This window comes from Alligator mississippiensis, chromosome 1 (assembly GCF_030867095.1).
Source record: "Alligator mississippiensis isolate rAllMis1 chromosome 1, rAllMis1, whole genome shotgun sequence".
Lineage (NCBI taxonomy): Eukaryota > Metazoa > Chordata > Crocodylia > Alligatoridae > Alligator > Alligator mississippiensis.
In genome coordinates this window covers 213,583,185-213,598,034 of record NC_081824.1, presented here as the reverse complement: position 1 = coordinate 213,598,034, position 14,850 = coordinate 213,583,185, and the positions used below count along the sequence as shown (strand labels likewise).

At 41.4% G+C, this 14,850-nt stretch overlaps 1 protein-coding gene across 3 annotated transcripts in view; it reads left to right on the top strand.

The window, feature by feature from the left end:
* The window catches only part of WDPCP (WD repeat containing planar cell polarity effector), a 292,599-nt gene that overhangs the window by 149,249 nt on the left and 128,500 nt on the right, over nt 1-14,850 (top strand). For all 3 annotated transcript variants that reach the window (XM_014595109.3, XM_019500762.2, XM_019500763.2), the window contains exon 11: nt 3,853-4,462. In XM_014595109.3, the coding sequence (XP_014450595.1) occupies nt 3,853-4,462 (610 nt within the window). The remainder of the gene's footprint in view (nt 1-3,852; nt 4,463-14,850) is intronic.

The following is a 14,850-nucleotide window of genomic DNA, read 5'->3' as shown; positions in this document are numbered from 1 at the left end:
AGATCCATGGTCACAATAATCCTTTGTCCACCCTGACCTTTTTTACAGGTTCCCTTGGTGTGCAATTATTAAGATACATATTTCCATTACTTTTAATGTCAGATGATTGCATAATAACCATTAACACTTCCCATTTAGTCAGCATAAATATTTAGCTAAATTAGAGGCCAGCTATAGGCAGGGAGCAAAAGTTTTGCTACCTGTACAATTGCCATATTTTTTCCATAGCTTCCCTGCTCGAGTATGGTACAATGCCATTGTCTCAAACACACTTAGAGAAATGAGTATATTGGCTTTAATCTCTTTGAGAATGTTGTCACTATTCTCGAGTCTCTATATATGGGAATCTGTAGTGACAATTTCATGAAGACAGCTAGACTGCCTACTAGTAATAATTTTTTCTGAATATATTGCCCCTAGAGAACCATACTCACCTTCCACTTGAATGGATCATTCTTTGGAATTTTTAGTGTTCCGGACAGGTTGGCAGAAAAGTAATGGTATGGGGCCTTTTTTAGATAAGTTCTCAGAAAGATACAGTGCCTATGTCATGGTTTGCCAGATGTACCATGTTAACTCTTATTCATTTCAGAGTTAAGCTCAAATTGATAGTTTTGGCTCTATCATTTAGAGATTGTTTCTGAAACTGTTTCTGAAAATGCCTGATTTTACTGTCTCTACAACTGCATTTCCAGGTGCAGGGGGGCATTCCCTATGGAAGGCCACTGTCTCAGGAGTTCACTCTTCCTTCCATTGGAGCGTATGTTCCATCAAACCTTATGGTACAGCGCAATACCTATCTTTGTATCTGTACTTGTTAGTTCAGTTTGTACTTGTGTAATCTTATGTTTGCCAGCCAGTTTATGATATGGATGATGCTAGCTGTAAACATTCCTAGAAGCTAACAGTTTGATCCATGGTGTTGCGGTGCTCCCTCCTGCACTGGGTCTCGCCCACTGTGCTACGGAGGTGGCTCCTGCCTGAAGCTAGTCTGGCCTGGCTGCAGCCCTGCACTCCCCTGTGGGCACAGAAATCTGGGGGGGCATGTGCCCTCCCCCGACCCTCCCCCATGAGTCTTCTGTGCCCCCCACACACTTCTCTGGAGGGAGCTGCTTTCCACCACCCTCCTTAGCTGCCACGTCCATGTGTACATGCAAACATGCAGGTGGTGCCCACTGTCCCCTGCATCCTACTCCCCCCAGCCCCAAGCAGCAAGGTATAACTCTGCAAGCCTGCAAGGGGAAATCTGTAGTTTCCTAAATCCATTATTTTCTCCTTTAAAGGAGAAAATCTTATTTTTCCATGGCAAATTGAAAACCCAGATCCCTGGTGATATCTTACATTCTGATATGTCAGCATTTGGTAAAAATATAATTTTCTTTCCCCCTACCCTGGAGGACAAAAGGCTAAATGCTCTCCTGAGTTAGACTCATAAACTTTGGCATAGTCATTTACAAACTGCATTTAACAAGGCTACAGCATGTTCTATTTCTATATTTTCAGATCCAAGTGAAATTTCCAAATTTTCTTTTCTCCCCCAGGTTCATGATCTACTTAGTGACTTTAGTAGTGTTATCTGAACACTTTTACCTTTAGGAACTCCAAAATTATGGACAGGTCAGCAGCATTAGAATATGGTAGGTGGGTTAAATGGGTATAACTGAGAACAGAATCTGGCTCACTTCAAATTTTTCCTCTGTTTGTTTTGGCATGAAAAATACAAACAAGTTTATCACTGTTCTGATTGATATCCATCCTCTCATTTTTCTAGATGGATTTTTTTGCTTAACCTTTTGTGTGTCTCAGCCAAAAAAACCCTCTTTTTAAAGCAGACTTGTTATTTAACTTCTGTCAATATTTCTTCCATAGCTTCCCTGTTCAAGAGCATTGTGCAATGCCATTGTCTCAAATACATTCAGAGACATGAGTATGTTTGATTCAACAACATTCTCTTCTGGGTACATCCCAATTTCCCATGCTATATATATTTTTCAGTTACTTACCATTGCCTTTGTTGCATGATATTTCTGTGCTCTGCCTCTAGTTCAATTAACCTACAAGTTCCTGAAGCTGGGCATTCTTCTCTGCTATCACATATTCATTTATTCTGAATCCAAACCACCAGTGTCATCAACAAACCTCTCCTATTTACTCATCTTTTAGTGAACAGTACACATTTTGAGGTGTGGTCTATTTTTACCACTGCAGTCTAAATAATGGACAGTAATGTTTTTTCTCACAACATCCTGGAGCAAACAATCACAAACCTTTGGCTCTTGATGTACTGGGTAACATTTACTCCCAAGGTTCAGTTTCTGTTTGTTTAAAAACAAATACTTAAGTGTTCTTGGCTTTCAGTGAGAAACTTGTTTCCCAGGTTCCTTTGCTGATTTGAGAACATTAGAAGAACTACCTTGTCTTGCATCTTAGAATCATAGAAAATTAGGGTTAGAGCCAACCTCCTGCTCAAAGACGAATTATCCCCAACTGTATCATCCCAGCCAACACTTTGTCTAGCTGGGTCTTAAAAATCTCCAAGTGTGGACAGTCCACAACCTCTCTAGGTAACCTGTTCCAGTGTTTTACTACCCTTCTAGTGACAGTTTTTCCTAATATCCAACCTAAACTTCCCTTGCTGCAACTTGAGACTTTGCTCCTCATTCTGTCATCTGCCACCACTGAGAAGAGTCTAGCTCCATCCTCTTTGGAACCACCCCTCAGGTAGTTGAAGGCTATAATTAAATCTTCTCTTCTGATAACTTGCTAAGAATGCTTTATGAACCAATAATGTTCAGATTATGTGATGTTTTACTTTTATCTTTCTTTTTAATCCTTACTTTTAAAGGATTATTATCCTTTAAAAATAAATACGGTTTAAAAATGTTACTGTAAAATGGCCAATTTGCCTGGCTTATTGAGCTGTGAGAATATGGTATGGCTTTTACGAACTAAATCAGGGCTGTCAATCTGGCAGCCCACAGGCTTCATGTTGTCCCCCAGGGTTTCACCTGCAGCCCATGGGCTCCCAGTATGAACACCACACCCCCTATCATTGTCCTGCTACTGTCACCAGACTCTCCAGGCTTCCCATTCCTGCTCAAGCTTCTGGTATCTTCCCTGGCTGCCCACAAGGCTGAGGGAACCTGGATCTGGAGGTTTGGAGGGACCTAGGGACTCCATGCAGTGCAGAGCACTGGGGAAGGAGGTCATGCAGCATGGCATGCAGCATGAGGCTGTCATGGCACAGCATGTAGCCCAGGGGAATGGCTGGGGTCCTGGGGCCTCTGTCCACTCAGAAGATGAACATAAATCATTAACCTTTCATCATATAGAATTTATATACAGTAAAATCTCTGTTATCCGGTAGTTCACCAACTGCAATACCTTATTAACCAGAATTTTGGCACTATGCCATGCCACGCTGAAAGCAGTGGGACACACACAACGCCACCCCATGCCGCTTTGCCTCCTGCTGCAGCGCTGAAAGCAGCGGGACACACATGGTGCCTTGTTGCATTACTTTGCCTCCTGCTGGGGGGGAGAAGCTCACACATGGCAGCAGCCGCCACCACCCACCACCCTGCTCTGCTGCCACTCTGTGCATGGCTGCCGCCACCCCCTTCCTAATCCCCCACCCCCTCCCCGCCAGCTCTGCATCCAGCCGGAAACCCTGTTCCTCATGGAACTGGCACTTTTAGCTTACCAGCACCCCCTATTCCCCACTCACGCCAGATAACAGGGATTTTACTGCATTTGCTTTGTAGAAGTTAGTAGTAGTATATTTTAAAAACTATCAGTGTAAAAATGAATTGTCACAAACCATTATAAAAATATTCTGGATTTTTTTTTCAGGTTTTAAGTTACATTTGTACAGAATGGGACCCACTTGATGCTAGCTTTAGTGCTAATCAGTCTTACCAAGTGCACACAGTAGAGCATTCCATCTCTGCAGACAAAGAGCCTATGGCTGACAGTTGCACTTATGAATATGTTAAGAACAAAATACAGTGTGTGGCAGTCACCAGAATACCACTAAGATCAAAGGCCATCACCTGCTGCAGAAACATTGCAGAAGACAAACTGATCCTTGGCTGTGAAGATTCTTCCATAATTCTGTACGAAATCCAGCAAAGAGTGACTCTGTTAGCTCAGGCAGAACTATTGCCTGCCTTAATAAGCTTCCATCCCAGTGGTGCCATATTTCTTGTTGGCAGCTCTCAAGGGGAACTGCAGCTTTTTGACACAGCACTATCACCAATCAAAATGCAGCTTTTGTCAGAAGAGTGTTCACCCATGGCAACTTTGCAGTTCAGCAAACAATTTGATGTGTCAAGTAGTCTTATCCAGATGCAGTGGGCAGCTCCTCAAGTTGCATTCCACAGCATTGATGGCACAGATGTTCATGATATTCTATTACTTAGATTTGACAATGGACCTATAGGAGTACTTCAGTTTAAATTCGGTAAGTCAGTGTGTGAGTGTATTGCATGTTATGGTATGTGAGTAATATCCAGATCTCAAACTTCTTTTATTTTGAAGGATAGCACTCAAGTCTCAGAAACCCAGGTGCTCCAAGATATGTAGGTACCTAATTCCTAAATAATATACAAAATGTGAGCTAAAGTTGATTTGTTTCACATACATTTAATGTTCCCTCGTATGTCTTATAAAATGTTATCTTGGTCTAAGACTGACACTCATAAATGCTACCCCAGTACAAGTAAAAATAATTTCCATAGTTGAAAATTATTTATGTCAGAATTACATAGTTATGGCTACATAAACATAATTTTCCACATTAAAAATTCTGCTTTTTTGTTTCATCCATGAATGATGTGTATTTGTGTCTCTCACATTACAGTGGGTCTTGTCAAACATTTTATCGATATTTCAGCTTGTCATGTTGAGAGATATGATTATACCTGCCACAAACCTTTCTAATGTTCTTGAGTCCAGTATGTGCAGGCATTTATAGACATGCTCTGGGGGAGTAATTACCATGCTCCAGCAGACTCGATTAATCAAGTCTGCTTTGACGTATTGTAAATACAGAGCATTGAAATAGCCTCTCTGCATGTGTATAGAAGCCCTGTGAACAGCCCATTTAATTTCTTCAAGGCTCTTCATAAGAAGAAAAGTTTTATATATTTTGGGAAAATTTAGTCAATAAAATAACATACTCAGATTTGTGAGCCTGAATGGAATTAGTAACAGCAATATTTACCATATTTAGTGACAGTAATATTTACCATATTTACTTGAATACAAGACAAGGTTTTTGCCCCCAACCAACATGGGGGAAAAAGTTCCTTGTTTTACATTCACATATAAGGGAACCTCATTAAATAAATTGTCTATCTTTGAACTGCTGCTAAGTAATGGAAACCAACTGTAACCCTAATTTTTCATTTATAGGCTGCATGTCTGAGTCTGTGCCCACCCCTCCTCTCCACCTCACCCCCCCTTGCAGCTGCCTGGAGCCCACACCCAGGCTGCCCGGCAGCCCTCTGCACTGCCACCTCTGCCCCAGCCTTCTCCTGCCCATGCACAGATGAACAATCCCAAGTCTGGCAACAGCTATCCCCCAACCTCTCTTGCTTTGTACAGTTCAGCCAAACTCTCTCTTTTGGCATTGCAAAAGAACGCACATATTTCCCTCTGTATTTTTTCTGTCTGCTATCACATCAGAGGGAATAGAATTCCCGTATATAGAGTAATCAGCAGTAGCACAGCCTTAACTGCCACTGCTTTTCTGGCAAAAGACTCCTTCCAGACCATAACCAAAGTATTTGCTGTATCCTTGCCGTCACCCTTTCCCATGCTGTGCTACTTTTTCCCTTGGCATCCATCAGGATCCCTAGCACTCTAATTTCACTCTCTCTTATTTAAAGGCCCAGCTTCTTCAAGACCCTCCAGTTCCCCACTCCCATTATGGTGCTTTTTGATCTATTTAGTCTAGTCCCTATCACTTCTCCACACACTGATGTATGCTTTACATCCTTTCAATCAAAAGTCTGTCTTTAACTACTACGTTTATATCATCTATGTATAATACAAATTTAACCTGTCCCCCACCCAGTATCTTTACTCCACTTACAACCTTGTCTTTTCTTATTGTTTGTGCTATCGGTTCCATGCCACACACAAATAGTAGTGGTGACAGGGGGCACCCTTGCCTCACTCCTGTATGGATTTTAAAGGTTCCACTTAGATGTCCATTAATTTGGACTTGATTCTCCACTTTTCCATACAGTAGCCTTATCCAACATACAGATTTCTCTGGGAACCCCATTTTTCCTAGCACTTTGAATATGTAATCATAATCCACTCTGTCATATGCTTTTTCTCAATCTAGATTTGCTATAACTGTTTGTTTTCCTCTCTTGGGTGTGGGACAGTATATCTCTCTTCACTCTGATTGCTTTGGAGATCCCTCTCCCTGGTACTGCGCATACTTGGTCTTCATGTATTATCTTCTGGAGGTTTTTCCTTATCCTCAAAGCCAGCATCGTGGCTATTAACTTATAGTTCATATTAGGGAGTGTAATTGGTCCCCAGTTTTTCAGGAGTTCCTTCTCCCCTTTCTTGAAGAATAAGATCACAACACCTCTTGTAAAATCTTTCCCTGCTTCCCCCGTTTCCACTATTTCCTTGAAAACGTCCAATATATCCCTCCCTACCAATGAACAGAACTTGTAAAATTCCATCTGGTGATTTCTCTCTTTTAAAGGTTTTTAAGCACTCCTAGTGTTTCTTTAAACTTATCTTTTTTTCCATCTTCTTTGCTTCCTCCTCCTCTTCTACTTTCTCATCAGTCTTCTCCAGCAAATTCTTCATCTTCTTCCCATTTCCTTCTTCTGATCCGGTTCTTCTCATTGCCTCTAACACCTCTTCCTGCTTCTCCAGCCAGGTACCACCTTCTTCCCACACTGCTTTTAATTCTCTTTTTGCCATCTTCACTCTAGCCAAAAAGTATCAGGACCACTCTTTGTTTTCTCCAATGTCTTCTTCAGTGCTTGTGCTAAAAACATTTTCTTTCTCACCTTTCTTTTAAACCAGTATTATATCTCTTACCTTGTTTCTTCTAGTTCTTCTCATACCCATCTTCCTTCTGTCGCTTCCATTAGCAGCTCTTGCATCTTTCTTTGTAGCTCTCTCTGCTCTTTGGTTCTTTTCCCCACAATTCTTTGGCCTTCCTTCCTGAAGAATTCTCCCATCCTCTTCTTTACCATCATCCACCATTCTTTGGAATTCTTAAAATATTTCTTCAGTGTTCTCCACCCCTTATCCTGTCTTGCGTATGCTTGATGTATCTCTTCATCTTGTAACAGTCTCATGTTTAACATCCACATTCCCCCTCCCCTTACAGGGCTCCTACTAAGACTCAGTTCGGCCTTCAGCATCCAGTGATCACTAATTACTACAGATACGGTTTCTTTTTTCCTTATCTCTTTCTTTTGATACAAACACAAAGCCAGCTCTTGATAGTTTCTTTCTGCTGGGGTCAATATTAGTGAAAACTTTCTTCTCTGCCCACACCTCTGTTAGTGACTCTTCTTTAATTATATTTGTTAACACTCTGGGTGAACTGTCTAAAGTTCCAACTCCTCCTTCCCCTGTTCTTTCACCCACTTCTATTGTGCAGTTGAAGTCCCCTGCTATTATTTGCGGTCTCCTTTCAAACACATAAACTGCTAGCTTTCTAAGCAGAGCCTTCTTCCTCTCCCACTCTGGTGGTGCATATTGAAAGTTTCTAATTCTGCTCCCCTGATTGATATTATCATTTACTGCAGTTTGCCACTGATGATATCTTCTACCTGCTGTGCTTCACCTCTGCATTCTTCACCTCTGGATTCTTGAATAATATTGCCACTCCAGCCACTCTGTTCTCATTTGTCCCTGACCATCTAGATGGTCCCCATCTCCACCTCTTCTCAAAACGTTTGTAATCCATCCCCCAGTATACCACATTCTTGTAGGCAGATTATTTCTGCCTTCACTTGATTTAACATTGGTTTGACCTGTTCCTATCTTTTCCTTGGAAAGACACTCCTGGCATTTATTTAAACTATAATCTGTGCAGCTGTGCTTATGTTAAACTGAGTGCACCTGTCCCTTTAAGGATCATCTGTGCCGCTGCTCATCATAGATGACTCCGCATTCCACCCCCACCCTCCCTGCATGCCTGTTGCTCTTGCAAACTGCCTGACTGCTTTTCCAGGCAGGAAGACTTCTGTTTTCCCAGCTTCCTGCCACTTCCCACCACCTGCTCTCCACTCTAGGCTGGAGCCCAGGGGAGTTAATACCAAGAAGCTGTTCTCTGGCTCTGACTCCACCTCACCTCCCTCTTTATCAGGTTTCTTTTTCCTGACTTTCTGTCCCTGCACTTTCTTCTTTTTCCCTGCCTGTGTCTCTGGCTCTTTTCCTTGCTTCATCTCCAGTTCTGTTGTCTGCAAGATTTCTTTCTTTTTCCCCCACTTCCACGTCTTTTGATCCTTTGTTTGCTGTTCTCTCTTTCCCTTCCATTTTGTTTCCAGTTCTTTCTTGTGCAGCCTCTATACAGAGATTCCACTTTCCTCTGTCTCTGTTTCTCCTCCCTGTGAAGTCCTCTCTAGCATTCCTATCTCAATCTCTTCCCCCTCTTCTTCTTCACTGTCCCTTTCCAATTCTTGTGGTTCCTTGCCAAGTCTGACCTTGGTTCCAAAAGCTGTTGGGCACCTATGATACAAGTGTCCCTCCTCCCCACAAACAGTGCATTTTATGAACTCCTGGCACTCTGCTGCTCTGTGCTCCATCCCTTCATACCTGTAACACACTAGGAGGGGACAGTGTGCATCCAGGTGTCCTTCCTTTCTGCACCTACTACGTTGTTTCAGTTGCCTATAGTATATTATAAAACCCCAATGTGGCCCTATCTGGACTACCAATGGGAGGCCACCTGGGCTCCATTCATTTGGTTTCAACACCACTCGAGCCCTCCAAGACCCTGTCCAAATACTATATTTGTCCCTCACTTTCTCTACCTGCAGAACTCGTTGCACATGTTTTTCCAGACACCTTTCTATGTCTTTTGCCTCTAATGTGTCTATATACATTCAGACAATAATTACTCTTTCCCTTGACTGGTCTGCTGCTACAGACTTTAACCCTTTTAATTCCTCCCACTCCACCCCTTTCTCTGCATATTTTTCCCAAAATTTGCCATGCCCTTCTTTGTTCCAATAACTCAGTTGCCATGTCTTTTGGTTGGAGGAAGCAATCATGCTGCTGTGGTATTCCACCTGCACTCCCAATATCTCAAACAGTACCTTCTCCACAGAATCATATCTGTTCATCATTGATCCATTCTGTACCCCATCACCAATTAATGTTGTCCTTATCCATAGTCTCCACTCTGGAACAGCATCCCACAATGTCTCTTCTGTATCTTCCCACTATGCCACTCCTGGTGAGTCAACCTTTCGTCGCACTCCCTACTGATCCTTCTCCAGCTGCTCCCGCTCTGTCTTCTGTTTGCCTCTGCTCTTCTCATCCCTCTGGCCTCTTCTCTCTCACTGCTACTTTCTTTGACACTGCCTTTGTTTCTGTCTCTACTGGTGTTTCTGCCTTCTTTGTCACTGCCTCTGTTGCTGTCTGCTGTTGCTTCTGCCTTCACCTTCTCTGTCTTCTTGTCTCCACTTTTCCATCTTTATCCACTGTACCTCAGTCTCCAGACCTTTGTTTCTGCTCTTCATTTCTGTTTCTATGTCCTGGCTATCACCACTGCCATTTGGGTTCCCCTCCTTTACTCCTGTCATCCTGATGCTCTGTTGATCTTTTTCTGCCCTTAGGGCATTAATCAGGCTCTTTACTGATTGCTTTATCTTAGCCAAAAAACCAAGATGCTGACAGGAACCTATCCCAAAGATAGGTTAGTGCAACTCAAGTTAGGTATGTGGTGATGCCCATTGCTTGTAGTCCCCCTCAGCACTGACTCTCTTTAAGTCATGGTGAGCCACTACATTGCATACATTTTTATTTCCTGTATACTCCCACAGCTGAGCTGCACCTTTTCCTTCCTATTTCCATTCATTCCTTTTTTTTTTTTACCAGCCTTAAATGTCTGGAAGAGATCTCCAAACAGTTCACCCAGAATCCCTGTCACATTCCCCTCTCTCAGTCCATCACATATAATTAGTGCGGCCCTGCCCTCTATGAGGTGAAGCCAGACCAAGTTACCCCATGCCTCATCAACATGTAAATTTTTGGAGGATCCCAGAATTCCTGACAAGAACACCTGGTTCCAGTCATGGTGATGGGGGGGAAGTGGGGGCTAATTAGCACATGGATCCTTTGTGTGGGCTATCTGGTATACACACATGCACGAACACACACACATACTGAGCAGTGCTAGCTGTGAGGTCACCATGGCTTGAAACATTATAGACTTTGGTGGGGCCCAGCCCAATGAACTATATGGTAAATTATGATGATTACGATGTTACTCAGGCAGGAAGCTGCCCATTTAAGACCCTGATGACTAAGGGTGATATCCCCAGCTCCGAACTTTCATCTACACTGGGGCCCATGCCTTGCAGATAATATCCCAGGCAGCTAAGCTCACCTGTAACCTTTCACCCTCTATGATTGTGGTCCCCTCTCTGGGACCTTTGGACTCACTAGGCCCTGGCCCCACCTTTCAGGCCAGTTGGAATCCCAAGCCTCTTGCTCCGGGCATCCCTCACTTGTGGGCCCCTGGACCTTTTGAGCCCCTTGGGTCCTGGCCCAAGTACAGGCCAGTTTGGTTGCCTCAAGCCAGGCTTGCCTTCTCTTAACTCTCACAACTCTACTGAATCAAGTGAGCCTGACGCCTTTCAAGGATCTTGCCAGCCTGGGCTTTCCCCAGCCAGGACTGTGTCAGGTCTGGAGGTTATCAGGCCATTCACCAGGGAGGTTCACAGTCCTGGCATTTCCTGGGGCTGCCGCACCACTGGCAGTCCCGCCAGGCCTCCCTACCCTGGCAGGGTGCAGTTTTAGGTCATGCCTAGGACCTGGGGCCTCCCATAGCCCCAGGCCATATACCTCCAAGATGTTCCGGAGCCACAGCTCAGCTAACTGATGTTTCTGCCATGGCGGCTAGCAGCAAACTGCTGCTTCACCCTTTATATATCCTGGATTTCCAAATGGCCACCACCATCAAGTGCCTGGCTGCTGCCTGCTCCTGCCCTTAAAGTGGGAGGCACCAACAGTGCCCTGCCACAGTCCCCCTTCTGTCTGTACAGTAAGATTGAAGTGCTAATATGTGTGTCATGCAGGTGTTTTTACAACATCAGAAAAACCTTCCTAGGGTCAGCACAAATTCTAATTCGTTTTTTCTTTACTGAAATAGTGGGTTTTTGACACGTTTGTCATGTATATGCTTGTTTGCTGATTGATATTCAAATTATTAAAATAATGAAAGTCTGAGTTTAAGAGACTACACTAAAAATAGGTCCAAATAATACAACCTTCAAGGTCAGTACGGATTAGTAAGCTAATGCAGGGTAATGTTTTAATAAACAAAATGTCAGATTTATCTATATGTTAATTGTTTGTAAGGGCTAAATAAGATTGTCAATGTTATCCAAAAATATTATTAAAAAAAAGTATTTGCCTACTTGTTGTCAGATAATTCAGCTCCACCATGTCCAATGGCAAGTTTAACAGTTGTAAAGGGCTACACAGAATGCTAATTAAAGCCTCTGCTTAATGTTTTCTTGCATGTTGTCCATTAAAAAAGAAATAACCTCTAAATTACCTGGTTACCTGTCAAACAGAAGGCACTCTACCCACGTTTACCTTGCTTTTTTTCAGTCCTCCCTTGTGGGCCCTACTCACAACAGCTTTCCAGAAAGCATAGCTTTCCCCTTCCTAACTCTAGCACATTTATGTTCTTACTAAGGCAAACAGGATCTCCGTGCAGGGATTTAGAGGCCTTTCTGCTAATTGCCAGCTTGTAAACTTAATTGGACTGTCTCCCTGGGCACTGTTCCTAAATCAATTAGGCAATGAGTTGGCTGTCACCTCTTTTTCCCAAGTAGGTCACCTAAAAGCGTGCCACCTAAGAGAAGTCAAGCATCCATGTGGGAGGACGTTGACCTCTGCAGTTTAAAGTTATCGCACTTTAAAATGCATTCTGTTTGTTACTATAAAATCCTTTCTATCTGGAAGGCAAACTTTTGTGTCCCCCATCCCCCATAGTTCATCACGCAAATCAGAATATAAAGTTCTCTCTTGCTGCTTTGTTATTTTAGTCTTCTCTCTTTCTCTTTCTCTCACTGCTTGCAACCTAAGAGGCTGAAATAATACACAGATTAGTCAGTCCTCATTGTTGAGATCAGCAGTTTTGGGACTCTGTTAATTGATAAATAATTCATACATATACAAATTATATTGAAAATACAGTAAAGGTGTGTGAATGAGAAAACACAGACCTTCATCGCTAAATGCTTAAATTTGTTATTAATTCTCCATGGTGCGCATATGAAATGTAACTTGTGTTCTACATTAGGACACTCATTACTATCAGAAATATCTGTAAACAAAAGATTTACTTCAAGATGCAGTTGAAGTCTATGAGACTATGTATATATTTGAAATTAGGCTTGTGCTTAAGAATATTATTGAATTAGAGCATGTAACAAGTATTTTCTTGTGTTTTGGCTCTAAGCATCCATAAATAGGGTACTGCCAGTGAACAATTTTTTGTACATGGTGTGTTGGAATGAGCAGATCAATACAAAACATAAAAAGAATAAAAATTCAGATTTTTATTTAAATGCAGTTGTATAAACTCATCATGTTTGATCCTGTATATAAAATAACCTGCTTTTTAAAGAGTAATTTACTCTTTAATAAATAAGATAATTTTTTCTATCTTTCTATGCATCTGAGTTTTGGCTCTGTACTTTATAACTGGATCCTGCACTATGATTTTAACTTTTCTAGGCCCCAGGTGATCTTTGTGTTCAGGCTTGATCAAAGGAAGAATGCCAAGATTCTCTAAGCTATTTTCCATAAAAAACAGTTAACAAACAATTTCAGAGAATTTAAACACATAGTTTTTAACTTCCTTTTTATGCTTTACCTATTTGGATAGTTTTCCTGAAGCTTCCACTACATTTTCTAGCATATTTCAGTCAGAACAGTAATCATTTCAAATTTGGCACTAGAAAGACTACCTATCATATTTTATAGTTTAATTAGCATTCAAATAAAAATATTTATCTTCCCATAACAATTAGCACCAAAATTACATACTTTGTGCAACACTGTAAAAACATGCTACCAGAACAATTAGATGTTATCACTAGCACAAATATAGATATACAAAAACATGTTTAACATAGCAATTAAACAAAGTACCCAAAAGTTTCAATAAATTCAACTTTAAATATAATACAGAAGACAACCATAACTTTTTATGCTTAAAAATACGATTCTCTTCAAATAAATAAAACTTTTTGAATGGCAGTGGAAGCATCAGCTATGAGTTACCAGATTTTCCAGGCCTGTTGTTTATCAGTGAGTTATGGTCATACCTGTTCCCCAGCTTTCTTACCATCTTCCACTTCTTTGCTTGTACATACTACACCCATAATTATATTTTGCAGAATGTTTTATAAGATATAATTTCTGCATATTGGCTCTGTTTTTCATAGATTCATAGATTCATAGATGTTAGGGTCGGAAGGGACCTCAATAGATCATCGAGTCCGACCCCCTGCATAGGCAGGAAAGAGTGCTGGGTTCAGATGACCCCAGCTAGATGCCTATCCAACCTCCTCTTGAAGACCCCCAGGGTAGGGGAGAGCACCACCTCCCTTGGGAGCCCGTTCCAGACCTTGGCCACTCTAACTGTGAAGAAGTTCTTCCTAATGTCTAGTCTAAATCTGTTTGTATTGTACAATATGCTTGGATTGTAATGATACATTCAAAACCTTTATTTAGTTATTGTTCAATCAGTAAATTAACCTGCACTAAGAGTATAAAACACCCTTTTACTGACCTCTCCCTCAAAAAGTATAAAAAATGTGTAAAAGTTATTTCCCCACCTTACTTATAAACATAATGGTGTAAACTTACACCCCATTTAGTTCAGCTAAGTTTTATTTTTTGCCTAAATGGTTTAACCAGCAGTTCCAGTTCTTTAAACCAGAAACTATTTTTCCACGGAAAACTGTAGCTACACAATCCATTAGAGATTCTTTCATGAGCAAATCATGTCACTCCCTCCAAAGTAAGCAATACATTGGTTATGGAAGGAAACAACTTCTTGTTTCCTTCCATAAGCAATACATTGTTCTACAATGATTTTATTGCAAGGATTCTTTTAATATGTTAATATCAGATATGCAAACATATAATCCTAAAAAAAGTTCCATCCTGCATATTTTTACCATTTGGATCCAGAACATCTTACCCTTTCTTGAACTTCCAACACATGTACTTAAAGTGACCCAACACAGAACACAAACATCTGTTAGTGGCTCTTTAACCAGACTTATCTAGTTTGCTCTATAGTCATACAATACTTAGGACAATCAGATCCAAGCCTATGACAAGTGCTCCTAAATGCTACTGTTACACAAATAATAACATAGATAGTCTACTTCAGTGTCTCTCTCATAACTTTTCAGATTTTCCACTTCTTTTCTACATGGTCAGAAGGTTTTCTCTCAACCATTCTTTGTCTTTTGGTTGCAATTCTGAGACCCAATATTTCCCATCATCCTAGTACATTTTTCTTAAGTTTGAAGCACAATTTCAGAACCCCTGCATAAGTATAAAGTCAACATCAATTGACTTTCTCCTTTAAATAGCTTTTATTGG